At 38.4% G+C, this 20,785-nt stretch overlaps 1 protein-coding gene and 1 long non-coding RNA gene across 2 annotated transcripts in view; one reads left to right on the plus strand and one right to left on the minus strand.

Moving 5' to 3' along the window:
- The window catches only part of LOC147578228 (uncharacterized), an 85,081-nt gene that overhangs the window by 48,107 nt on the left and 16,189 nt on the right, over nucleotides 1–20,785 (minus strand). The gene's annotated exons all lie outside the window — the stretch shown is intronic.
- GNAI3 (G protein subunit alpha i3) overlaps nucleotides 1–20,785 on the plus strand; it is a 38,414-nt gene that overhangs the window by 3,980 nt on the left and 13,649 nt on the right. Inside the window, exons 2-3 of the mRNA XM_025935239.2 lie at nucleotides 16,913–16,955; nucleotides 17,068–17,209. Coding sequence (XP_025791024.1) covers nucleotides 16,913–16,955; nucleotides 17,068–17,209 — 185 coding nt within the window. The remainder of the gene's footprint in view (nucleotides 1–16,912; nucleotides 16,956–17,067; nucleotides 17,210–20,785) is intronic.

The following is a 20,785-nucleotide window of genomic DNA, read 5'->3' on the forward strand; positions in this document are numbered from 1 at the left end:
AGGAATTTTAATAAATAACACTCTTGTGGTAAAAGAAATTAAATATTATCATTTAGTTTTGTAAGTTATTGAATTATTTAGTTTTGTGTTATCTTTAGATTTTTATTTCTTGATATAAAGAAAGATTTACATTTACATCAAGATCCCTTAGCGGATCTTGAGAAAATAGTTTTATACAAAACGAGATTAATGCTTTGTTCTTTAGGATTTTGCTGGGGGTGGTATGGCAAAAATTAAGTTGCATGCAGAGGATTGGAATCATCTGATTCACTTAAATCTTATACAATTTATTCACATTTAAATACCTGCATTTACTGGCTGAATATGCTTATTATTGAAAGTAGTGTTTTTTGATGATTAGAGAGTTATAATACTGAACTTTTCCTTTAATTTAGCTTACACTAGCTTCTTAATTTGAGTTTCCATAGTACCTATAATCTGTAGCCTTCATTTTGCTTTAATAATAACAGTAATACTTTCATAGTTTCATTAGATTCTCATAGGATGATATTCTTTATAATGTTTGCCATTTTTTTGGCATAAGATTAATAGACCGTTATTTCATTTCTTGTGAGGATGCATCTTGTGTCAGTACAAAAAAAAAAAAAAAAAGAAGAAGAAGAAGAAGAAACTGGCATAAAAAATAAAAAGTCCCATTTTGAAAATAAGTTAGTTTTTTATAAGCACTTTTTTGTGTCTTGTGTCTTTTATTTAAATGCATTTATCACTTCTTCAGCCTGAAATTATGGTCCTTTTCAGGAGTTACAATATTGTAATCTTCCCTATATATGCTAATTCTGAAGTAAGTACAGAGATAACCTTAGAGTAGGGTCTTAGTACTTAATAGATTTGACAAGGCATGTAACCTTTGAATCATTGCTGCAACTGTCCATGCTGTCTTCTTATGTTTAGTTTAGTTTTATTTTATTGGAGAATGGGGTTTGTCAGGGAAAGTAGAGAGGAAAAGATATTTTAAGTACTCAGGAACTAGAAGATTAGCAGTAAAGTCCAAAAAATAGAAATATGGGTCTCATAAGAAGTGTATAGAGCAGGGGACACTAAATTGGTTCAGAGCACTGAAGTTTGTTTCAAAACTTGTTTTCTAGTCAGCAGAATGTAATAGACTAGCACTAATAAAAGACAGTTCTTTGAACTGGTAACTGAGTTCATAAATAGATGATCCCATGTAGTGTAGGGTTAAAGAACAAAGATACTGAAAATTGGGGATTCATCCTAATCTTTGAGCTTCATTTTACTTTTTCTGTAGAATGAGGTCCAATCTTAGGGGTTTCTTGTCTGTGATATTAATATTATCGGCCAGATAAAATATTTTAGTAAGTTATAAGGAGGGCTGTTTTTGTTGTTATTTCTCTTATTCTTGAGTTTGACTGAAATTAGTTTAATGTAATAAAGCTGTTTAGGAAGACATAAATTCATAAAGTGCCCATAATGTAAATTTTCAAGAGAATATTAGGAAAAGCATTGTAGTGATTGATTTCCCCTCCAGTTTTAATTGTCTTCATTTTGGTAAAATTCTTTTTCAGTGTTTAGCAAGTTAGAGTTATCTTTAAGCCTTTATCTACCTGGGCTATCCTGTTACCTGCTTAGCAGTCGTCTGTATCATATCTGTAATTCAAGCTGCTTGAACTGTATAACATTGTGTTAGGATCACTGTTTAATTGTCCCAGTTTTTATACAGTGCTCTATGTAAGGGAACTATCCTATTTTCATGTCTTACTACTATTAAGTTGTAACAGAAATGAATGTATCTGATATGAACCAAACAAGAAGGACCAAAAAGACCAAATTTGTTTTGACTTGTTGTATATGACTAATGGCCTGGTTGATCTTAGAAACAAGCTTCAGAAGGGTATAGTCTTTACACATGGATTTCTTTTGATTTTCAAGTTAGACTTGGAAGATACTTAAAAGTTTAATAGATTTGTTCAGGGCTAGTAGAGACGTTAGTGTGTTCATTGTTCCGTTACTATTTTGCTGTTTTGGGCCTCTTTTTGTCACCAAGTCTAATTCACAAATGGGTAAATATTTTTAATATTAATACAAAAAGACTGAGTTTTTTGGATGATGTTAGTGTTTTATATCTTGAAAAATTTTTGTTGCTTAACTTTGAAGTAGATATTACTCAAAAATTTTTTTAGTTGCTCATATAAATCTACAGCTATACAGTCAGGTGTCTCACCATGATTAAAACATACACTCTTACATTTAAATTGTGCTTGTATCTCCTACTTTTATTTATGTGGCCTGCTGTTAACACTTACTACTCTTGTGATATAGGTACCATTTAAATCAGACTTTTTTTTTTAATGTTTATTTTTGAGAGAGAGAGTGCGAGAGAGTGAGCAGGGGAGGGTCAGAGAGAGAGAGAGAGGGAGACAGAGGATCTGAAGCAGGCTTTACGCTGATAGGGGGCTTGAAGTCATGAATGTGGGGCTCAAAGTCACAGTCCGGGAGAATGTGATATGAACTGAAGACAGCCGCTTAAGCGACTGAGCCACCCAGGTACCCCTAAATCAGACTTCTTTAAAATTAATTAGCAAGGTAGTTTGATTCTTGTTATCTTATAATTTCCTGTATTGGTTGGATATAAAAATATTTTTTTAATGTTTATTTATTTTTGAGAGAGAGAGAGAGAGAGAGCGAGCGAGCGAGCATGAGTGGGGTAGGGGCAGAGAGAGACAGAGACACAGAATCCGAAGCAGGTTCCAGGCTCTGAGCTATCAGCACAGAGCCCAACATGGGGCTCAAACCCACAAGCCATGAGATCATGACCTGAGCCAAAGTCAGACGCCTAACTAACTGAACCACCCAGGCGCCCCAGTGGTTGGATTTTAAAATTAAATAGTATTCCATTGAATTCTAAGAACTTACTATGTTACACTATGTTTGGATTTCTGTTGTAGTCATATATTGATATCTCTAGTTTTTATATTTTTTTTATTAAATAGATAGTGTCATATGGAAATGAATTTTGCCCAGGCTCTTGGAAATTATGTTTTACAGATTACTGTAAATTACAGAAGGATTGTTTTAAAGTGACACACTTTTGATAGAACATTTCCCCCTCTATTTCCTGAAGTTAGAACATCGGAATCATTAACTTCAAAACAAGGTTCTGTTTGATGTAATGATATAATCACTATCATGATTTTCATAGATAATGTAGTTCTGATGTATGTGTTAGGATAGTGCAGTCTTAAACTTTCCATGGAAGTCATTTCAATGTTGAGTTATGTACTTTTGAAATTAAACACTGAATTACTTCAGTTTAAAAATACCAATCTCGGGGCGCCTGGGTGGCGCAGTCGGTTGAGCGTCCGACTTCAGCCAGGTCACGATCTCGCGGTCCGTGAGTTCGAGCCCCGCGTCAGGCTCTGGGCTGATGGCTCGGAGCCTGGAGCCTGTTTCCGATTCTGTGTCTCCCTCTCTCTCTGCCCCTCCCCTGTTCATGCTCTGTCTCTCTCTGTCCCAAAAATAAATAAATGTTGAAAAAAAAAATTAAAAAAAAATAAATAAAAATACCAATCTCTTAGACCATTTTTCAGCATTACTAAATCATCACGTATTTTGGTTCATATCAGGTTGTTAAAAACTAATGTCCTTCCTCCCTCTGCTTCTGAGAAGTATATTTCTCATCCTTTTATTTTTTTTATTGTGGTTATAACTAAAATCCACATTCACATTCTCATTAATATTTGTACTTTTTTGGATTTTTCTAGACTACTTAAAAGTTTTTTTAGGGGTGCCTGGGTGGCTCAGTCAGTTGAGTGGCCGACTTCGGCTCAGGTCACGATCTCGCGGTCCGTGAGTTCGAGCCCCACGTCGGGCTCTGTGCTGACAGCTCAGAGCCTGGAGCCTGTTTCAGATTCTGTGTCTCCCTCTCTCTGACCCTCCCCCATTCATGCTCTGTCTCTCTCTCTGTCTCAAAAGTAAATAAAAGTGAAAAAAAAAAGTTTTTTTAATAAACTTTTTATTTTGGAATAAAGTCACATTTTATTTAAAAATTTTTTTTTGTTTATTTTTGAGAGAGAGAGAGAGAAAGAGAGAGAGGGAGAGGGAGGGACAGAGAGAGAACGAGACACAGAATCTGAAGCAGGCTCCAGGCTCTGAGCTGTCAGCACAGAGCCTGATGCGGGGCTTGAACTCACAGACTGCGAGATCATGACCTGAACTGAAGAAAAGTGCTTAACCGATTGAGCCACCCAGATGCCCCGGAATAATGTCGCATTTATAGGAAAGTTGCAGAGATAGTACCTAGAGTTCTTGTATACTCTTTACCTGGTTCCTGTTAATATTGACATCTTAGATAGCTGTGGTATGTTGGTCAACAATGTATAATATTGGTGCACAATAGTGCATAGTATTGGTGCATTAATGTTAACTAAACTACATAATTATTTAGATTACATCAGTTTTTCCACTCATGTTCTTTTTCTGCTCCAGGATCTAATCTAGGACACTGCATTGCATTTAGTCAAGGCTGCTTTTTATTGAACTTTTTGGTTTTTAGTGTTGCACTATCCAGAGGAGGCTCATTTATGAGCTTATTTATGATTAGGTATCTCAGATCATCTTTTATGTGCACAGGTACTTTTTTAGCCTGGAGATAAATGAGAAATAGAACTTTTAAGCAGCCAAAGTTGTAGAGATATACAAGTAAACCATGGTAATATACGTGGAATGTGGTTACAGAGGGAGTAACCAATTTTGGGAGGAGGAGAAAGAAACATGCCAGGGAAGTCTTCCTAGAGGAGGCGACATTTGAGGTGGACCTTGAAGGATAAATAGGAACTCTTAAGACAAAGACTAGAGGGAAGTGCATCCACACAGAGGGAGTAGTATATACAAAGGCTCAGAAACATGAGTGAGCAACTAGTTAGATTTGCCTGGGATGGAGGGTTGGTATAGGAAGAATGTGGGAGAAAAAGCTGGAAAGGTGTGCAAGGGCTTTGGAGAGGTTGATTCTAAATTTTAGTAGCTGTCTTTTAAGCCATATTTTTATTTTATAGAGGTGAATATAGATACAATTTGGAGGTAAATCATCTAGGGACTTTGCATTCTCCTCCCTCTTAGCTGCCTTTTTTGCCATTCCACTGCTATTCATGCTGTAGCAAAAGGTTAGTAAAAGTAAATATGTATATGAACTCCACACTTCTGAGTTTTGACTTTCAGTATTGGTGAACATTTATGTGGTAGAGGAAATTGGAATTGTAGGCATCTTTGTGACCTGACAACTCAGTTTATAGTATTTTACTGTTTGTGAATTAAAAAAATTTTTTTAAATATTTATTTTTGAGAGAGACAGAGCGTGAGCAGGGGAGGGGCAGAGAGAGAAGGAGACACAGAATCTGAAGCAGGCTTCAGGCTCTGAGCTGTCAGCACAGAGCCGATTGAGGCTCAAACCCATGAACCATGAGATCATGACCTGAGCTGAAGTCAGACACTTAACCAACTGAGCTACCCAGGCACCCCTCTATTTGTGAATTTTTTAGATGTGGCATTTATATTTGATTAAATAGACGTGTAGAAAAGTGCTGTATGTGCCATCAATGTTTAGGAGACTTAAGTAGGGATCTGATTCTAACGTTTTTAAATGTAAAATTTTTAAATGTAAAATGTGGGTTTTGATGAATGGATATGATATTCCAGTTAACTTTGGAGGACATCACTATATATAAAAAATTTTTTGTATGGGTTAAAAATGAGTATTTTACATTTCTATCTCACAAGAAAAGTTTTGAGGCAGAGCTAGAAAGAAATACACCTTTGCAAGAATAGTTTTCAATTATGTCAGATATACATACCGTATAATTTAGCATCAGCACTAAAATGACAATTTTTGCTCTGCTTTAAAATTTTTTTTAATGTTTTTATTTATTTTTTTGAAGGAGAGAGAGAGACAGAGCATGAGTGGGGGAGGAGCAGAGAGAGAGGGAGACATAGAATTTGAAGCAGGCTCCAGGCTCTAAACCGTCAGCACAGAGCCCAATGCGGGGCTTGAACTCACGAACTGTGAGATCATGACCTGAGCTGAAGTCAGACGCCCAACCAACTGAGACACCCAGGTGCCCCTGTTGCTCTGCTTTTAAAGAAATAAAAGGAAATTTACTCACCAGGTCCAAAATCAGAACATTGAGGCAGTCATGATAATCCTCCCCTCCTTGCTTACAAATAACTGCTCCCTTAAGCATTCTTTTTATATTCCACAAAAGTGTAGAAGAAACCCCACTTCTCCCTCTTGATTGGCCAGCTGCCCAAAGGGGACACATGATCTTTAGCAACACTCAAGTTACCATTTTCATATTCTAAAGTGACTGAGCTGCCTCTTTTTTTTTTCCCCCTCATTAATCTAGGATTTTACACATTATGATCTTATAGTTTAGGATGACTTTTTCTGTATCCTCTAGTGCAGGTTCCTCAGATAATCTCATTGGTCCTACTCATCTTTTGGAGATAGGTCACACAGGGTGTAGGCCATTTGTCAGCCTGTGACTGGGTGATTCCTGTGTCAGGTATTTACTCCTGATCCAATCACAGATTGGGGAGTGGCTTAGGTCTTGTAGGCAGTTGCCCACTGAGGAAGCTAGGTGGGGATATCTCTAGGGGATATAGGCAGGCATATATTCTGAAATTATGTCTACTATGTCAGTTTAGTTTTATCAGAAACTTCTTAAATGTGCTTTAAGCCTTTTTGGTTGTGGGTACGTGATTGCTTCCTAGAAAAATCTTTTTCACAGACAAGACCCATTATCTCTGTCCCAGTCACAACTTACTGTCATCTCTTACCTTTAAGATATTCATTCATCCATTCACTGAACAAATATTTGAGTACTCACTATGTTTCATGCGCTCTTTTAGATGTTGGGACACAGGATGTTCAGGACATATTCATAGCAGTTTATTTCACTGAAGCGGATGGTGGGTGCAAGGGTGCTGGGGTAGAATTTGAGAGTAAGGCTTAGAGGGGAATAAAAAGAATAGAAGCCTTGTGGGTGAGTCCAGATTTATTGTCAGGTATACTTGTGGGGTGAGAGTTGAAGGCCTAGCCAGGCATGGGTGTAGGGCTGAGTAAAGATAGCAAAGGAATGGAAATCTTCTGTTAACTGCCCACATTGAAAATTCCATCCATTGCAGCTGGCATTTACAAAATGTGATTAGGCAACTACTGAATCTCACAGAAACTCAAGCCATTCATCCCACAGCTATTATGTGCCTACTCTGTCCTAGATGGGGTGGGGGAGTAGAAACACAAAAAGAAGGAAGGCACTGTTTTGTGCTTTCTAGGAGTGTGCTTTTGAGTTTAGGACTAATGGAGTCCTAAACAGGTTCGAACCCAAGTAATTACAGTAGTTTGACCAAATATTAGTGTTATGGTGTTTGACACTAAGCTGTAGGGCCGGGTTGAGCGTCGTTGCGTGCCCTTAAGGGAGAAGTACACAGATGTGGAAGCGTTTTCAGATCCTACTAGAAAGAGTTTCATTACCATTTTAATCAAAATCAAGAAAACCAATTAGCAGTTTATGAAAAGCAAGGAGATTAGGAGTTGGAAAGACAAGCAAATAATTTTTTTTAGAGTAGACAGACTTGGCTAGAGATAATGAGGTGAAGTGGCTTAGAATGATAGTTTGGGACTTAGTTTTGGAAATTAACCTCTGGGACTCATGCCGAAAGGGTAGAATCTGTGTCAGCCATCAGAGTGGGAGTAGTAACTCCGTGGAGAGGGAATGGAGACGGCTTCAGCAGAGAGCTGTAGTTTGAATTGAGTAGGTTTTCAAGGGTGTTCATATGTAGAGGCATGGCTTGCTTGGAGGGACAGGGGGCTGGGTGAAGTGATTATTCTGATATTTTAGGCTATGGAAACTTGCTAATTTCATAAGAAAAATAGATCTAACTTTTCCATGAGACCACACATTCCTTTTTTGTATTTGAAGTCTCTGTGTCCACCAGTTCCAGGCACATTTGAGAGAATGTTTGTTTAAAAAAAAAAAAAAAGAATGAATAACAATCTTTATTTGCTACATAATGTTTTTCCCGTCTGTAATTCTGCTAACCTTTTCTTTTACTGATTCGGGAGCAACTGGTTTTTGTATTAAGTATGGTACTTTGAAAAGCATTTTGAACGAATGTCATTTTTAACTTTAATCTGAATTTTCATTTTGTTAGTTACTTATGCCTGTTAATAAAAAGAAATCAATGGGGGCAGTAGATAAGTTTATTATTAGAAACAGCATGGACTGCTGCTGTGATCTTTAGTTAGAGGTACTCATATTTTTTTGTTTTTGTTTTTTGTTTTTTTTTAAGAAAAGCAATGTAACTTGAATTGCTAACTTGAATGTTCTGTTAGTTTGAGCCTATGTAATTATAGAATACCCTGAAACACAAATATAGAAGGTTGGCTGCCAGATAACTCTTACTTCTTTACATTGCTGCACTCTTTAATTCTTTGTACTTTTTGTCCAGTCTTGAGCAGGAGTGGGTGATTGGAGAGCATGCTGATCACTGTATTATGGCAGCTATTTTGAATGGTTGGGTTAAATAGGAAGATGTGGATCTGTGGTTTGATCTGAAGCCTCTGTGTGTCAGAAGTAGAGTTTTAATCTACTTTTAGCATTATAATAATTGTAGTCATAGAATGTTAGAGTGCAATCTAGGCCAAAGCCCTTCACATTTTATGTATAAGGAGACAGACAGGCATTGTGAAGTTAGGTGACTTGCCCAAGGTCACACAGTTAGTCATTGTAGAGCTAGCACTAAAATCTGCTTTTCCACTGAATTTATTACGACATGGTATCATTGATTAAAAAAATCTTTTTAAGTGAAGTTAGAAAAATCAAATATATTTGCTGATCAGGCTTTCAGCCTATTGTGGGTGGGAGGCTGTCTATGCATGATCTAGTCGTATGCTCCCATGTGTCTGGAAGGGGTGGAAGGGAGGGCATGGGTGGGCTGTAGAAAGACCAAGAAGAGTATCTTGGTTTAGCACTGGCTAGAAGATTGTCTAAAAATAGTGCCATATTGGGACTTAGCTATGCAGACCTCTAGAAAGGGGGCTATGCCCTACTTAAAATGCTGAACTTTTAGGAGTTCAAGATTTCTCCACAAAGGAAAAAGGAAAAGGAGATGTTTGGGTTGCTATTGGAATAACTGCTGGTACCCATGATAGTGGTACAAAAACCTTTGAGGAACGTTCAAGGAAAAGCTGTAAGAAGTGCAGATGGGTGAGAAGTGTGGGAGGGGAGGTAGTTAGGAGTATCTAAGGGCTGAAAATATATTTAAAGAAGAGAGTGTTTTTGTTGCTCATGGTAGGTTGGAGAAAATGATTAATGCTTTGACACAGTTTGCTGTGGCATTTAGGCTCTAAGTTTCGGTTGTAGTGTGAGAATCCAGCCTCCATCTAGGGTTTTATTATTGTGAAATAGCTGCTAAGTAGTTATACCATTTCTGCTGGATTTTGAACCAACACACACTATCTAGGGAGTTTTTATTAAATTAAACTTTTGGGGACTTAATATTACTTGGTAGTATTCAAAACAGTGAAAACAGCATTCACAAATAATAGCTGGTTAACATTTATTGAATGCCTACTATGTACCAGGTACTGTTCTGAACATCTCCTATTGACCCTTGTTTTACAGATAAGGAAATTCATTGTGCCTGAAGGCACAGGAGTATAAAAAAGCATAATATACTCATGTACCTTGCTTGGACTGGCTGTAAGGTTTCTTTTAGTCAAAATGAAAGAAGAAAGAGAAGATATCGGGTGACTGTGTTTTTGAATATCAACCATCTTTTAGGGTTAATTTCTTTAAAAAAATTTTTAAGTTTATTTTGAGAGAGATTGAGAGTGGGGGAAGGACAGAGGGAGAGGGAGAGAGAGAGAGAGAGAGAGAGAGAGAGAAAGAGAGAGAGAAAGAGAAAGAATCCCAAGCAGGTCCTGTGCTGCCAGCACAGAGCCTGATGTGGGGCCTGAACCCACAAACTTTGAGATCATGACCTGAGCCAAAGTTGGATACCCAACTGACTGAGCCACCCAGGTGCCCTAGGGTTAATTAATTTTTTAAAATCAGTGCGTATGTAAGTTGAATGTATTTGCTCATGATAATTATTTACTTATATTAGCACTTCACTGGCCTTTAAAAGTTTTGCAAAGACATTGTCACTGTCTCTCATTTTTCATGCCCATAATTTATGTTATGGGAAGAAATAGGGGGAACATGTGATGGTGTCTCCTCACCAGGAGCTCCTTAAGAATGAAATGTGGGATGTATTTAGGTAAATATAATGATTTTATGGTAGAGTATATACTGGTGAATTGTTTTTCATTTGACCTTGTTCTATTTGATTGTTTATAAGATTTTCTAAATTAATTCTACCCCTTTATCCTCTGCAGATTGTCTTCCTTTTATTGTAAGACCATCTGATTTGGCTCCTTTTCTCCTTTTTCTCTCAAAAATCTCCATACTTCCCTCCCCTCCCCAATCCTTTCTTCCTCTTTATAGGAGATGTTCTTTAGATACATACTGTTTTAAGGATGAGTCTTCTAAGTCGAAATGATTCCATTCCCTCCTGACTTTTCTCCCCTCTGTATCCTATACCCTGACCATTTCCATCCCTCCTGCCTACAGAGTCTTCTTTACTTCCTCCCTCTCCAAGCTATAGGTTGTATCTTTGCAGTTCCTTTGTATCTATTCCATTCTTTGTTTCCTTAATATTTTTACTGTGGTAGATTGAAGATGGGAAAATGAATATCTGCTTAAATTTGTGAATTCTTTTTAAGTTTATTTATTTTGAGGGACAGAGAGAGAGAGAACGAGAAGGGGACAGAGGATCCAAAGTGGGCTCTGTTCTGACAGTAGAGAGCCTGATGTGGGGCTTGAACTCATGAACCATGAGATTGTGACCGAGCCGAAGTGAACTGCTTAACCGTCTGAGCCACCCAGGCGCTCCAAATTTGTGATGAATTTTAAAGGAAGATAGATTTAAAAAAAAAAAAAGTGAATAAAATTAGGAAAGTTCCAAACATCATGTAATATGTATTGGGGGAGGGAGATGAGACATGGGAAGCAGTTTTGGGAAGGCCTAAGAGCAAGATGTTATTAGAGAGGAAACTTACTACCAAAGCAATGGAACACAAGAGGATTGAGGTAAAAATTAAGAGTTCAGACCTAATAAGAAAGGGTTATAGAAAATGTTAGAAGAATTTAGAGAGTTATTAGTGCCATTTGGAAATGATAAGAAAGAGGGGCTTTGAGCTAGAAGTTTGAGAAATTTCAGCAGTAACATAATAGTAAACACTGTCAGGCTCAGCCCTGTGAGGAGTAGAAAGGATTCATTTGAGAAATGCATAAGAAGAGAGATTTTGTTACAGCTTGATGTAAGGAGAGAAGAGTGAGTGGGTTCCAGATGATTCTTAGATTTCGTACTTGGAAGACAGGTAAGATGGTGGCACTTTTCTTGCTGATCTAGAAGCTGAATGGTCAAAGACTTTTGGTATAAAGCAATTCATTCTTTGCACAAAATGCCCTGGAACACCCAATAAAATACATCCTCTATTTGGTTCTGTGGTCAGTAAGAGGTGCCTTTAAGAGGTGGAACTGGATGCCTAGTAAAAGCTTGGGTGAATATATGTAGTGTGATAGTAAAGAGAAGGACAAACTGACATTTTATCAGGGAACCTTGGAAACATGAGAAGCAGGGCAACATACTTTTTTAAAATCGTCACCTTCAGGGGTGCCTGGATTCAGTCGGTTAAGCGTCTCTTTGTTTCGGCTCAGGTCATGGTCTCACGGTTTGTGAGTTCAAGCCCCCCATTGGGCTCTGTGCTAGCAGTGCAGAGTTGGCTTGGGATTCTCTCTCTCCTCTCTCTCTGCCTCTCCCCTACTTGTGCTGTCTCTGTCTCTCTCAAAAATAAAATAAAGCTTTAAAAAATAAATAAAATCACCGTCTTCATAGGGTGGAACTTAATGAAATGGGTAGAAATTGGTTCTGAGAATAATAGACTCAGTGATTATTTCATTCAGTCCAACATAAATGATAGAAATCCTGCTTTCAATATATTAAAAAATGTGCACATTACTTCATTTATTTCTATTTTTCCTAGTTAATTTAGTAGCTGTTGCTAATATGGGGTCATCTAGGAATTCTGTGTTTTAAACTAGTATTTAAAATATACCTGGTATTCTTTTGTATTCTCTTCTCCAGAATTGAATCATTTAAAAATTTTTTTTAATTTTCTTAAGTTCATTTATTTATTTTGAGAGAGACAGAGTTCAGGCAGGGGAGGGGCAGGGAGAGGGACAATCCCAGGCTCTTACACAAGAGTTCGAAGTCCTGAAGCCATGAGATCATGACCTGAGCAGAAGTCAAGAGTTGGATGCTTAATTGACTGAGCCACCCAGGTGCCTCAGGTTTTTTTTTAGATATCTATGGGAGAAAGCACTTTTTTCTAACAGTGTCATTAAAGATACAGAACAGATGAACATAAGGGAAGGGAAGCAAAAATAATATAAAAACAAGGAGGGGGACAAAACATGAGAGACTCTTAAATATTGGAGAACAAACAGAGGGTTACTGGAGAGGTTGTGGGAGGGGAGATGGGCTAAATGGGTAAGGGGCACTAAGGAATCTACTCCTGAAATCATTGTTGGACTGTATGCTAACTAATTTGGATGTAAATTAAAAAAATAAAATTAAAAAAAATTCTTTGTGTTATGAATATTTAGTGCTACCCCTAATTATTGGTTAGATGATAAGAGCAGAGAGAAAGTCGGACAGAAATGTCCTTTTTGAGTATGTAAAAATGTAGATTCCTGGAATTTTCAAATTATTTGAATTTTGTTTTAACTAACAGTTTTGGTTGGTAGAGTTGAGAAATATTTAGTAAAGGATTGTGCTTATTAAGCATTAGTAATTTATCAGTTCCAGAATATTTATTTGCTAGCCAATTTATGTCATGGCCAGTTCTAGGCCCTGGGAATACAGAGATGACTAAACCTTCATGGGGTTTATAGTCTAGTGAGATAGGAAATGAACAAATCTGTGGTGTGAAGAACTGATCAGTGCTTTGAAAAAATATAACCTAGAGTAAGAGAGAGAGTGATGGGGTGGGGACTGTTTAGATGGATTAATCAGGGAAGGCTGTTCTGAGGGAAGAAGAAACTCTTGCAAAGACTTTCCAGTCAGAGGGAATAGTAAATGCCAGGGAGCATGAGTCAGGATCTAGCTCACTGAGGACCAGTTTGGTATGTTGAAAGAAGAGCAAGAAAGCTGGTCTGACAAGAGCAGAGAGAACAAAGTGGAGAATGATAGGAATTGAGGGTAAAGTGGTAGGCAGGGACCAGAGCTTGTTTCACCTTCTTGCCCATGGATTTTTTTAAAATTAAAGTTATTTATTTATTTATTTAGACAGAGACAGTACAAATTGGGGAGGGGCAGAGAGAGAGAGAGAGAGAGAGAGAGAATCCCAAGCAGGCTCTGTGATGCCACAGCGTGGAGCCTGATGTGGGGCTTGAACTCACGAAACCCTGAGATCATGACCTGAGCTGAAACCAAGAGTCAGATGCTCAACCGATTGAGCCACCCAGGTGCCCCTGCCCATGGATTTTAATTTGAGTGTACAGTTGACCCTTGAATGACATGGCATAGGGGTACTAATACCCCCACCCCACCCTGCATACTGAAAAACCTGTGTATAACTTTTTGACTCCCCCAAAACTTAACTACTAAAAGCCTACTATTTTTTTTAAATTTATTTACTTATTTATCTTGAGAGAAAGCAAGAGCAGGGAAGGGATATAGAGAGAGGGATACAGAGAATCCCAAGCAGGCTCTGCACTGTCAGCACATAGCCTGATGTGGGACTTGAACTCCCAAACTGTGAGATCATGACCTGAGCTGAAACCAAGAGTCCCATACTCAATTGACCAAGCCACCCAGGCACTCCCTAGTAGCCTACGATTGACTGGAAGTCTTACCAGTAACAAATAATAAACACATTTTTTGTGTTATGTGTATTATTTTCTGTATTCTTACAATAAAGTAAACTAGAGAAAAGAAAATGTTATTAAAATATTACAGTACTGGGGCGCCTGGGTGGCTCAGTCGGTTAAGCGGCCGACTTCGGTTCAGGTCATGATCTCGAGGTCCGTGAGTTTGAGCCCCACGTCGGGCTCTGTGCTGACAGCTCAGAGCCTGGAGCCTGTTTCAGATTCTGTGTCTCCTTCTCTCTGACCCTCTCCTATTCATGCTCTCTCTCTGTCTCAAAAATAAATAAACGTTAAAAAAATTTTTTTAAATATTACAGTACTGTATTGCATTTATTGAAAAAAAAATGTGTATAAATGGACCTATGTAGTCCAAACCTGTGTTATTCAAGGGTCAGCTGTAATTGGAGACCATAGGAGTTTTGGGGCAGATTTGCGACATGATTTGATTTACCTTATGAAAGTTCATTGCAGCTACTGAGTGGAAAACTGACCATAGGAAAGGCAAGGTCTCAGGCATTGGACCATTTAGGAAGCTTTTATAGTGATCCAGGCTTGTGGTTTCCAATGTGCTTATGATAATCTATGTGGTATAAGAAGAAACTGTTACAACTATATATTTATTTTTCAAAAATTAAGCTTTATTAATATTTGATATACATGTTGGTACTGGTACCTACATTCCATCTGTGTATTAGTTCCATGTGACCTACAATTTTTGGCCTGAGCAACTGGGCGAGTGCTGGTATTTACTAAGATGAGAACAGGGTGGAGCAGGGTTTGTTTGGGGGTAAGGGTAAGAAAGCAGGAACTCACTTTTGGGCATCTTAAGTTTGAGGTGCCTATTCAAAATTTAATGAGATTTATCAGGTAGGTGGTTTAGATGTATGACTCTGGAACCAAGGTTAGAGATATAAATTTGGAAATCATTAGCATAGAAGCAGTATCCAACAACTGGAGCCTAATTGTGTGAATACAGATTTCAGCTTTGCCACTTACTGGCTTTAATTGTGGACAAGTTAACTTGGCATCTCTCTGCTTCATTTACCTCATCTATGAAATGGAGAAAATAAGTGTCTGCCTCACTGGGTTATTGTGAGGATTAAACGAGTTAATAAAAGCAAAGGGCTTAGAACAGCGTCTGGCACGCAGTGTACCCCGGATATTAACTATTGCTATCAATTTATAAATGGTGTTTAAGACCAGGGGATTTGATGAAATGACCTAAAGAATGAATGTAGGTAGAGAAAAGGGCCCAAGGAAGAAGTGCTGAAACACTATAACCTTTCGGATTCAGAGACCAGAGGGAGGAGACTGAGGAGTGGGGTAGGGGTCAAACGAGGAGAATATGGGGTCTGGAAGCCTGCCTAGTGAAGAAAATATTTCAAGGGGAGAAGTCATCATTGGACAAATTCTGTGCAAGAGGTTGGGTAAGATGAGGACCTAGAATTGACCATTGGGTTTGTTAAAATGGAAGCTGTTAGACACCATGAGAAGTGGTTTCAGTAGAGTGGTAGATATGAACATCTGGTTGGGGTGGCTTAAGGAGAGAATTGGAAGTACAGAACCGGAGAACATGGGTATAGACAACTCAGGAAAAGAGAATATGGAGTAGTAGTTAGAGGAATATGTGCAGAGTCCAGGAAAGTCTGGAATGGGGGTGTGTGTTGATTTAAAATGGAAGATACTACAGCAAGTTTGTATACTGATGAGAGTGTCCCAGTGGGAAGAGAGAACTTCACATATGAGTGACATGGGATAATTGCAGTAGCCAAGACTGTCAATAGGTAAAATCAGGTGGTTTAGGGTACAATTGGAGGGATTAGTCTTAGACATTAGCAGAGACCGTTCATCCATTGATGAAGATAGAGAATATTAGTAGGGGTACAGGTAGATTGGTGGATTTGGTTATGGGATTTGGTTATGAACTAGTTTCTTGAGTGCTGTAATTTTTCCAAGAAGGGAGAGGAAAGATCATCACCAGAGAGTCAGAAGTGGGAAAGAGTTTGTAAGGTTTGAGAGAGAGAAGAGGTGGTATGATATAGGCATCTTGGAAGGTGGGAGAATTAATTAATTAGTTAATTAATTAATAAAAAATATGGGAAATGCAGGTGAAATAACAAGTTCGGAGGACTCATCTGACATTGGTGATCATTAAAGTGATTCCAGCTTGCAGACGGGGGAAATGTGGTTTTGAGAGCATATATAGAGAAAAAAAGCAGTGGAGGCGACGGCTCCTGTGTTTCTATTTTGAACTCTAGTCACATGGCTGAGAGGATTGCTCTTGGAACATTCCTCAGATCCATGGATGTTGACAGAGGAATTAATAAAAGCGAATAGGCCAAAAACTAATCATTTCATTTTTACCTGTGTTTATTTTCTACATCATGATGTTTTGTGTAGAGGATGAGTTCCTAGAGGTGTTTACATTGCCATATCTCCTTGAGCATGCCTACTTTAAACAAATGATATCAAATAGGTCCTGGGATTACTTTCAGTGATTATATTTGGTTGCTAAGTTATGCTAAGAAAGTAAAAAACTCTAATAGGAAAGTTTAGTAGTTTTCTTTTTTTTTTTTAATGTTTATTTTGAGAGAGAGAGACAGCATGAACAGGGGAGAGAGGGAGACACAGAATCTGAAACAGGCTCTAGGCTCCAAGCTGTCAGCTCTAATAGAGCCTGACATGGGGTTTGAACCCTTGAGCCGGGAGATCATGACCTGAGTGGAAGTGGCTTAACTGACGGAGCCACCCAGGCACCCCAGTTTAGTAGTTTTTCTTGATAGAAAGCCTCACCTAAGTTTGCCCTAGGACCTGTGGTTTCCATTAGTCTAGAATTATCCCTCGTGTCGATTTCATACTTTGTTCAATTACAAGTGAATTCAAAGTCTGGTTTTTGTTTCTTTCAGGTGCTGGAGAATCTGGTAAAAGCACCATCGTGAAACAGATGAAGTAAGTTGGAACATGGCCTTTTGTAAAACTACACTTCCTCATAATGCGTGGAAGTCTGTAGTATCTTTTTATTTTATGTCCGTGGTAATGATCTATGGTTTTCTTTTTAAAGAATCATTCATGAGGATGGCTATTCGGAGGAAGAATGTAAACAATATAAAGTAGTTGTCTACAGCAATACCATACAGTCCATCATTGCAATCATAAGAGCCATGGGACGGCTAAAGATTGACTTTGGGGAAGCTGCCAGAGCAGTAAGTGTTTCTCATTTCCTCTTCACTTGCTCCCTTTGAGTAGATGCAGTTAGGCAAAATTTGCTTCATGTTTTAGGGAAATGAACGTAAGCAACAAGATAAGATGTAGCAAAATACGGTTGCTCATTTGAGAAGTATTAGCCACCAGCTTTAGAAGATATTAGATTACCACCACAAAGAAGAGTCAAGGAAATGGGATTCTGTGGGTATACTGTAGGTTTCTGTGATAATTCTTTTATTCACTTCTTTTATAGCACTGTTTACTTTTATTTTATAGTAGTAAATGCTAATAAGTTGAAATAATCTAAAAGAGGTGCCTCTGACTTCTGAGGTGTAAAGATAAAAGACAAAATCAGTCTCCCAAAGTAAACTTGATAAGGACATGGACACTAAGTCAAAATTTTAGGGGCGATTTTTAGGTATTCAATGGTACTATATCCCTATACTACATTTGACTACAGCCTATAGAATTGGATGATATGACGTCCTAGGATGATAATTACACATGTCAGATATTCAAAAGTTATGTTGATTAATTATAACACTTCATGCACTATGTAATTCTTGTTTGTCCGTTAGAATGCTTGGTGCAGTGGGGAGAGGGCTAAAATGAAGGTAGGAGATCTTTTATATAGTCCAAGTCTATATTGTCTAAGAGAAGGCTTGTAACGTATAGAATGATTTCCCAGACCTAAGGCAGACATTCGCTGTGTTCAGAGTGTTATTCCTAGGCGCTATGGACAATAAAAGGAGGCTCTGCCTGGAAAAGCAAAGCCTCTGTGTCTGTGAACTAGCTTAGGAATTCTTATCTACTCTCAACTTATCAAATAATAAGTTATTAATGCAGATTAATATTCAGTAAATAAGTGGGGAAATTGTTGATGGGAGAAATTACAAAAGGATGGTCATAATTGGATGGTATTTGACTAGGAATCTTAGAAGTGGAGTAAGGGAAGAGGAGCCAGGGAAAAGGTTGTAAAATGATTGGAGACAAGAGTAGCAAAACAGGGGATGAGGAAATGTGTGAGGCACGACTTTTATGTTTTGTAAAAAGCTGCCATATCACAAAAATTGAGGACTTTGTTTCTCTAAGCGTCTGAGAGGGGAAAGTATGCTAGTGAATGCAAGGGTAAACACAGCATTTTTGTCTTACATCTTTCCATCCCTTCTCTACCTCCTGCTTTTCATTTCTTTTCCTTTCTTTCCTCTTCCCCCCAGCTCTCCCCAGTGTTCTTATTTTTTCCCTCCCTTTTCTCATCCCTTCCGGTCACCTAACTCTCCATCTGTGTCATGTTTGCCATATACGATAACTGGTCAGTACTACTGTATTTAGTCCCTTCCCTCTCTTTGTTGGCTTTTACTCCATCTCAGTTATTTACTCCTTCTCTTTGTTTCTTCCTTTATCTTCACCATCTGTCCTTTATATCTCTTAATCATCCTTCCTCCTTTCTTTTCTTTCTATTGTCAAATTAGCTGTTATTAATGTTTGTGTCCTCACACTGCTTTGTCACCAGATACAGTTGATGATTTCTGTCTTAGTTCAATTGTGCTGCTGTAACAAAATACAGACTGAGTAGCTTATAGACAACAGATATTTATCACACACACTTCTGGAGGCTGGAGGTGTGAGATCAGAGTGCCAGCGTGGTCAGGTGAGGGCCCTCTTCAGTTGCAGACTTTTCACTGTGTCCTCACATGGCAGAAGGAGAAGGAAACTCCTTGGCATCCCTTTAATAAGGACACTAATCCCATTCGTGGGGCTTTCACCCTCATGACCAAGGTACCTCCCAAAGGCCCCAACTCCTAATACTATGACATTGGGCGTTAAGTTTTCAACACATGAATTTTGGAGGGACACAGACATTCAGACCATAGTTTAAATGACCTCCTTTCATTTCTCTCCTTTGTCAGATCTGTGTCATTAATCTTTTGGTCCTAACACTCCTGTGTCACCAGACGTAGTCGACATCTTAATGCCTGTTAAGGCTTCCTGAATCACCTAGCTTTCCAGCATCCACCCATCGTAATCTACAACCCTACATAATTTTTTTGAAGTTTTTCTTTTTCTTCCATATGTAAAGGTTTATATTTATAATTCCTCACTTATCCTTGTCCAGTTTCTTTGGTTTGTTAGAGAGTGAATGGACAAGAATAGAGCTGGATGGCGGGTAGGTTGCTTTTTCATATCTGCTCAAGGGTAGAGATATGAAGTTCATTGTAAAGAGAGACCTCTTTTAAAAACAATTTTTTTTTGATCTTTTTATTTATTTTTGAGATAGAAAGCCTGAGCTGGGGAGGAGCAGAGAGGGAGACAGGAACCAAAGTGGGCTACATGCTGACAGCAGAGAACCTGTTGTGGGGCTCGAACTCAGGAGCTGTGAGATCATGACCCGAGCTGAAGTTGGATGCCCAACCGACTGAGCCACCCAGGTGCCCCAAGAGAGGTCTCCTTAAAGGCCTGTAAAGAGGGTTTATTGTGGGAAGCAAGAGTAGGTCAGTGGAAGAAATTAAGTGGTAAGGAAAAAGTGTTGCTTCTTAAAGCAGTGTTTACAAAGTCAGGACAGCAAAAATATGTAGCTATAGTGCTCGCTCTCTCTCTGTTAATAAAGTTTCTAAAGCTAGAATTGTAGTATTTAAAAAAAAATAATGCTTATTGATGTTTTTGAATACCTGCATGAGTATAGTTCAAATTTCAGAATAGACTATAAAGTCTTCACATGTTAAATAAAGCACAATACTATATATACATAGAGGGACATGCTCAGTATTATGTTTGCCAATCAGTGTACTTTTTCAGCTTCCCTCAGTCGTTTGTTTCTTTATTTAAATTTTTTTTCTAAGTTTATTTATTTTGAGACAGAGCACAAGCAGGGGAGGGGTAGGGGGAGAGAGAGGGGGAGGGAGAGAGGGAGGGAGACAGAGAGAGAGAGAGAGAGAGAGAGAGAGAGAAAGAATCCCAAGCAGGCTAATGGGGCTTGAACTCATGAACCATGAGATCCTGACCTGAGTGGAAATCAAGAGTTGGACGCTTAACTGACTGAGCCACCCAGGCTCCCCAAAAATAAAAATTTTAAATAAATGGGGTGCCTTTATTTATCTGATAGCACAGAGCCTGCTTGGGATTCTCTCCTCTCTCTGCCCCTCCCCTGCTCGCTCCCTCTCTCTCTCAAAAAGAAATCAGTCAACCTAAAAAAAAATAAAATTTTTGTCTTTGAAAAGAGAGGAGGGTAATATACATGTTAGATGAAGTTTCTTAGGGATGGGCCTAAAGTATTACTTGAAAGAACGCAGAAAAGCATCTTATAGAGGAGGGCTGTTACTTGGCAAAAGTTTTTAAGGCTGAAGACCCCAAATTTGGCATGGTTAGTTTTGTTTTGTTTTGCTTAGGTGGGTGCATGAGTTTTGGGAACACAGAGGTCTTAGGAGTTTGGGGTTGTGATTTCACCTGTGGTCTGAAATGCTTTTTTGCTTGCTAGTTTATTTTCATAATGACTACTTACTGATACAATTGATTGCTCCTCTTCCCCCTTTATTTTTTCTTTAACCAGTATATGTGTTCTTTAGTATCTGATTTTA

Source organism: Puma concolor, chromosome C1 (genome assembly GCF_028749965.1).
Source record: "Puma concolor isolate L17-30 chromosome C1, mPumCon1.1.hap2, whole genome shotgun sequence".
Classification (NCBI taxonomy): domain Eukaryota; kingdom Metazoa; phylum Chordata; class Mammalia; order Carnivora; family Felidae; genus Puma; species Puma concolor.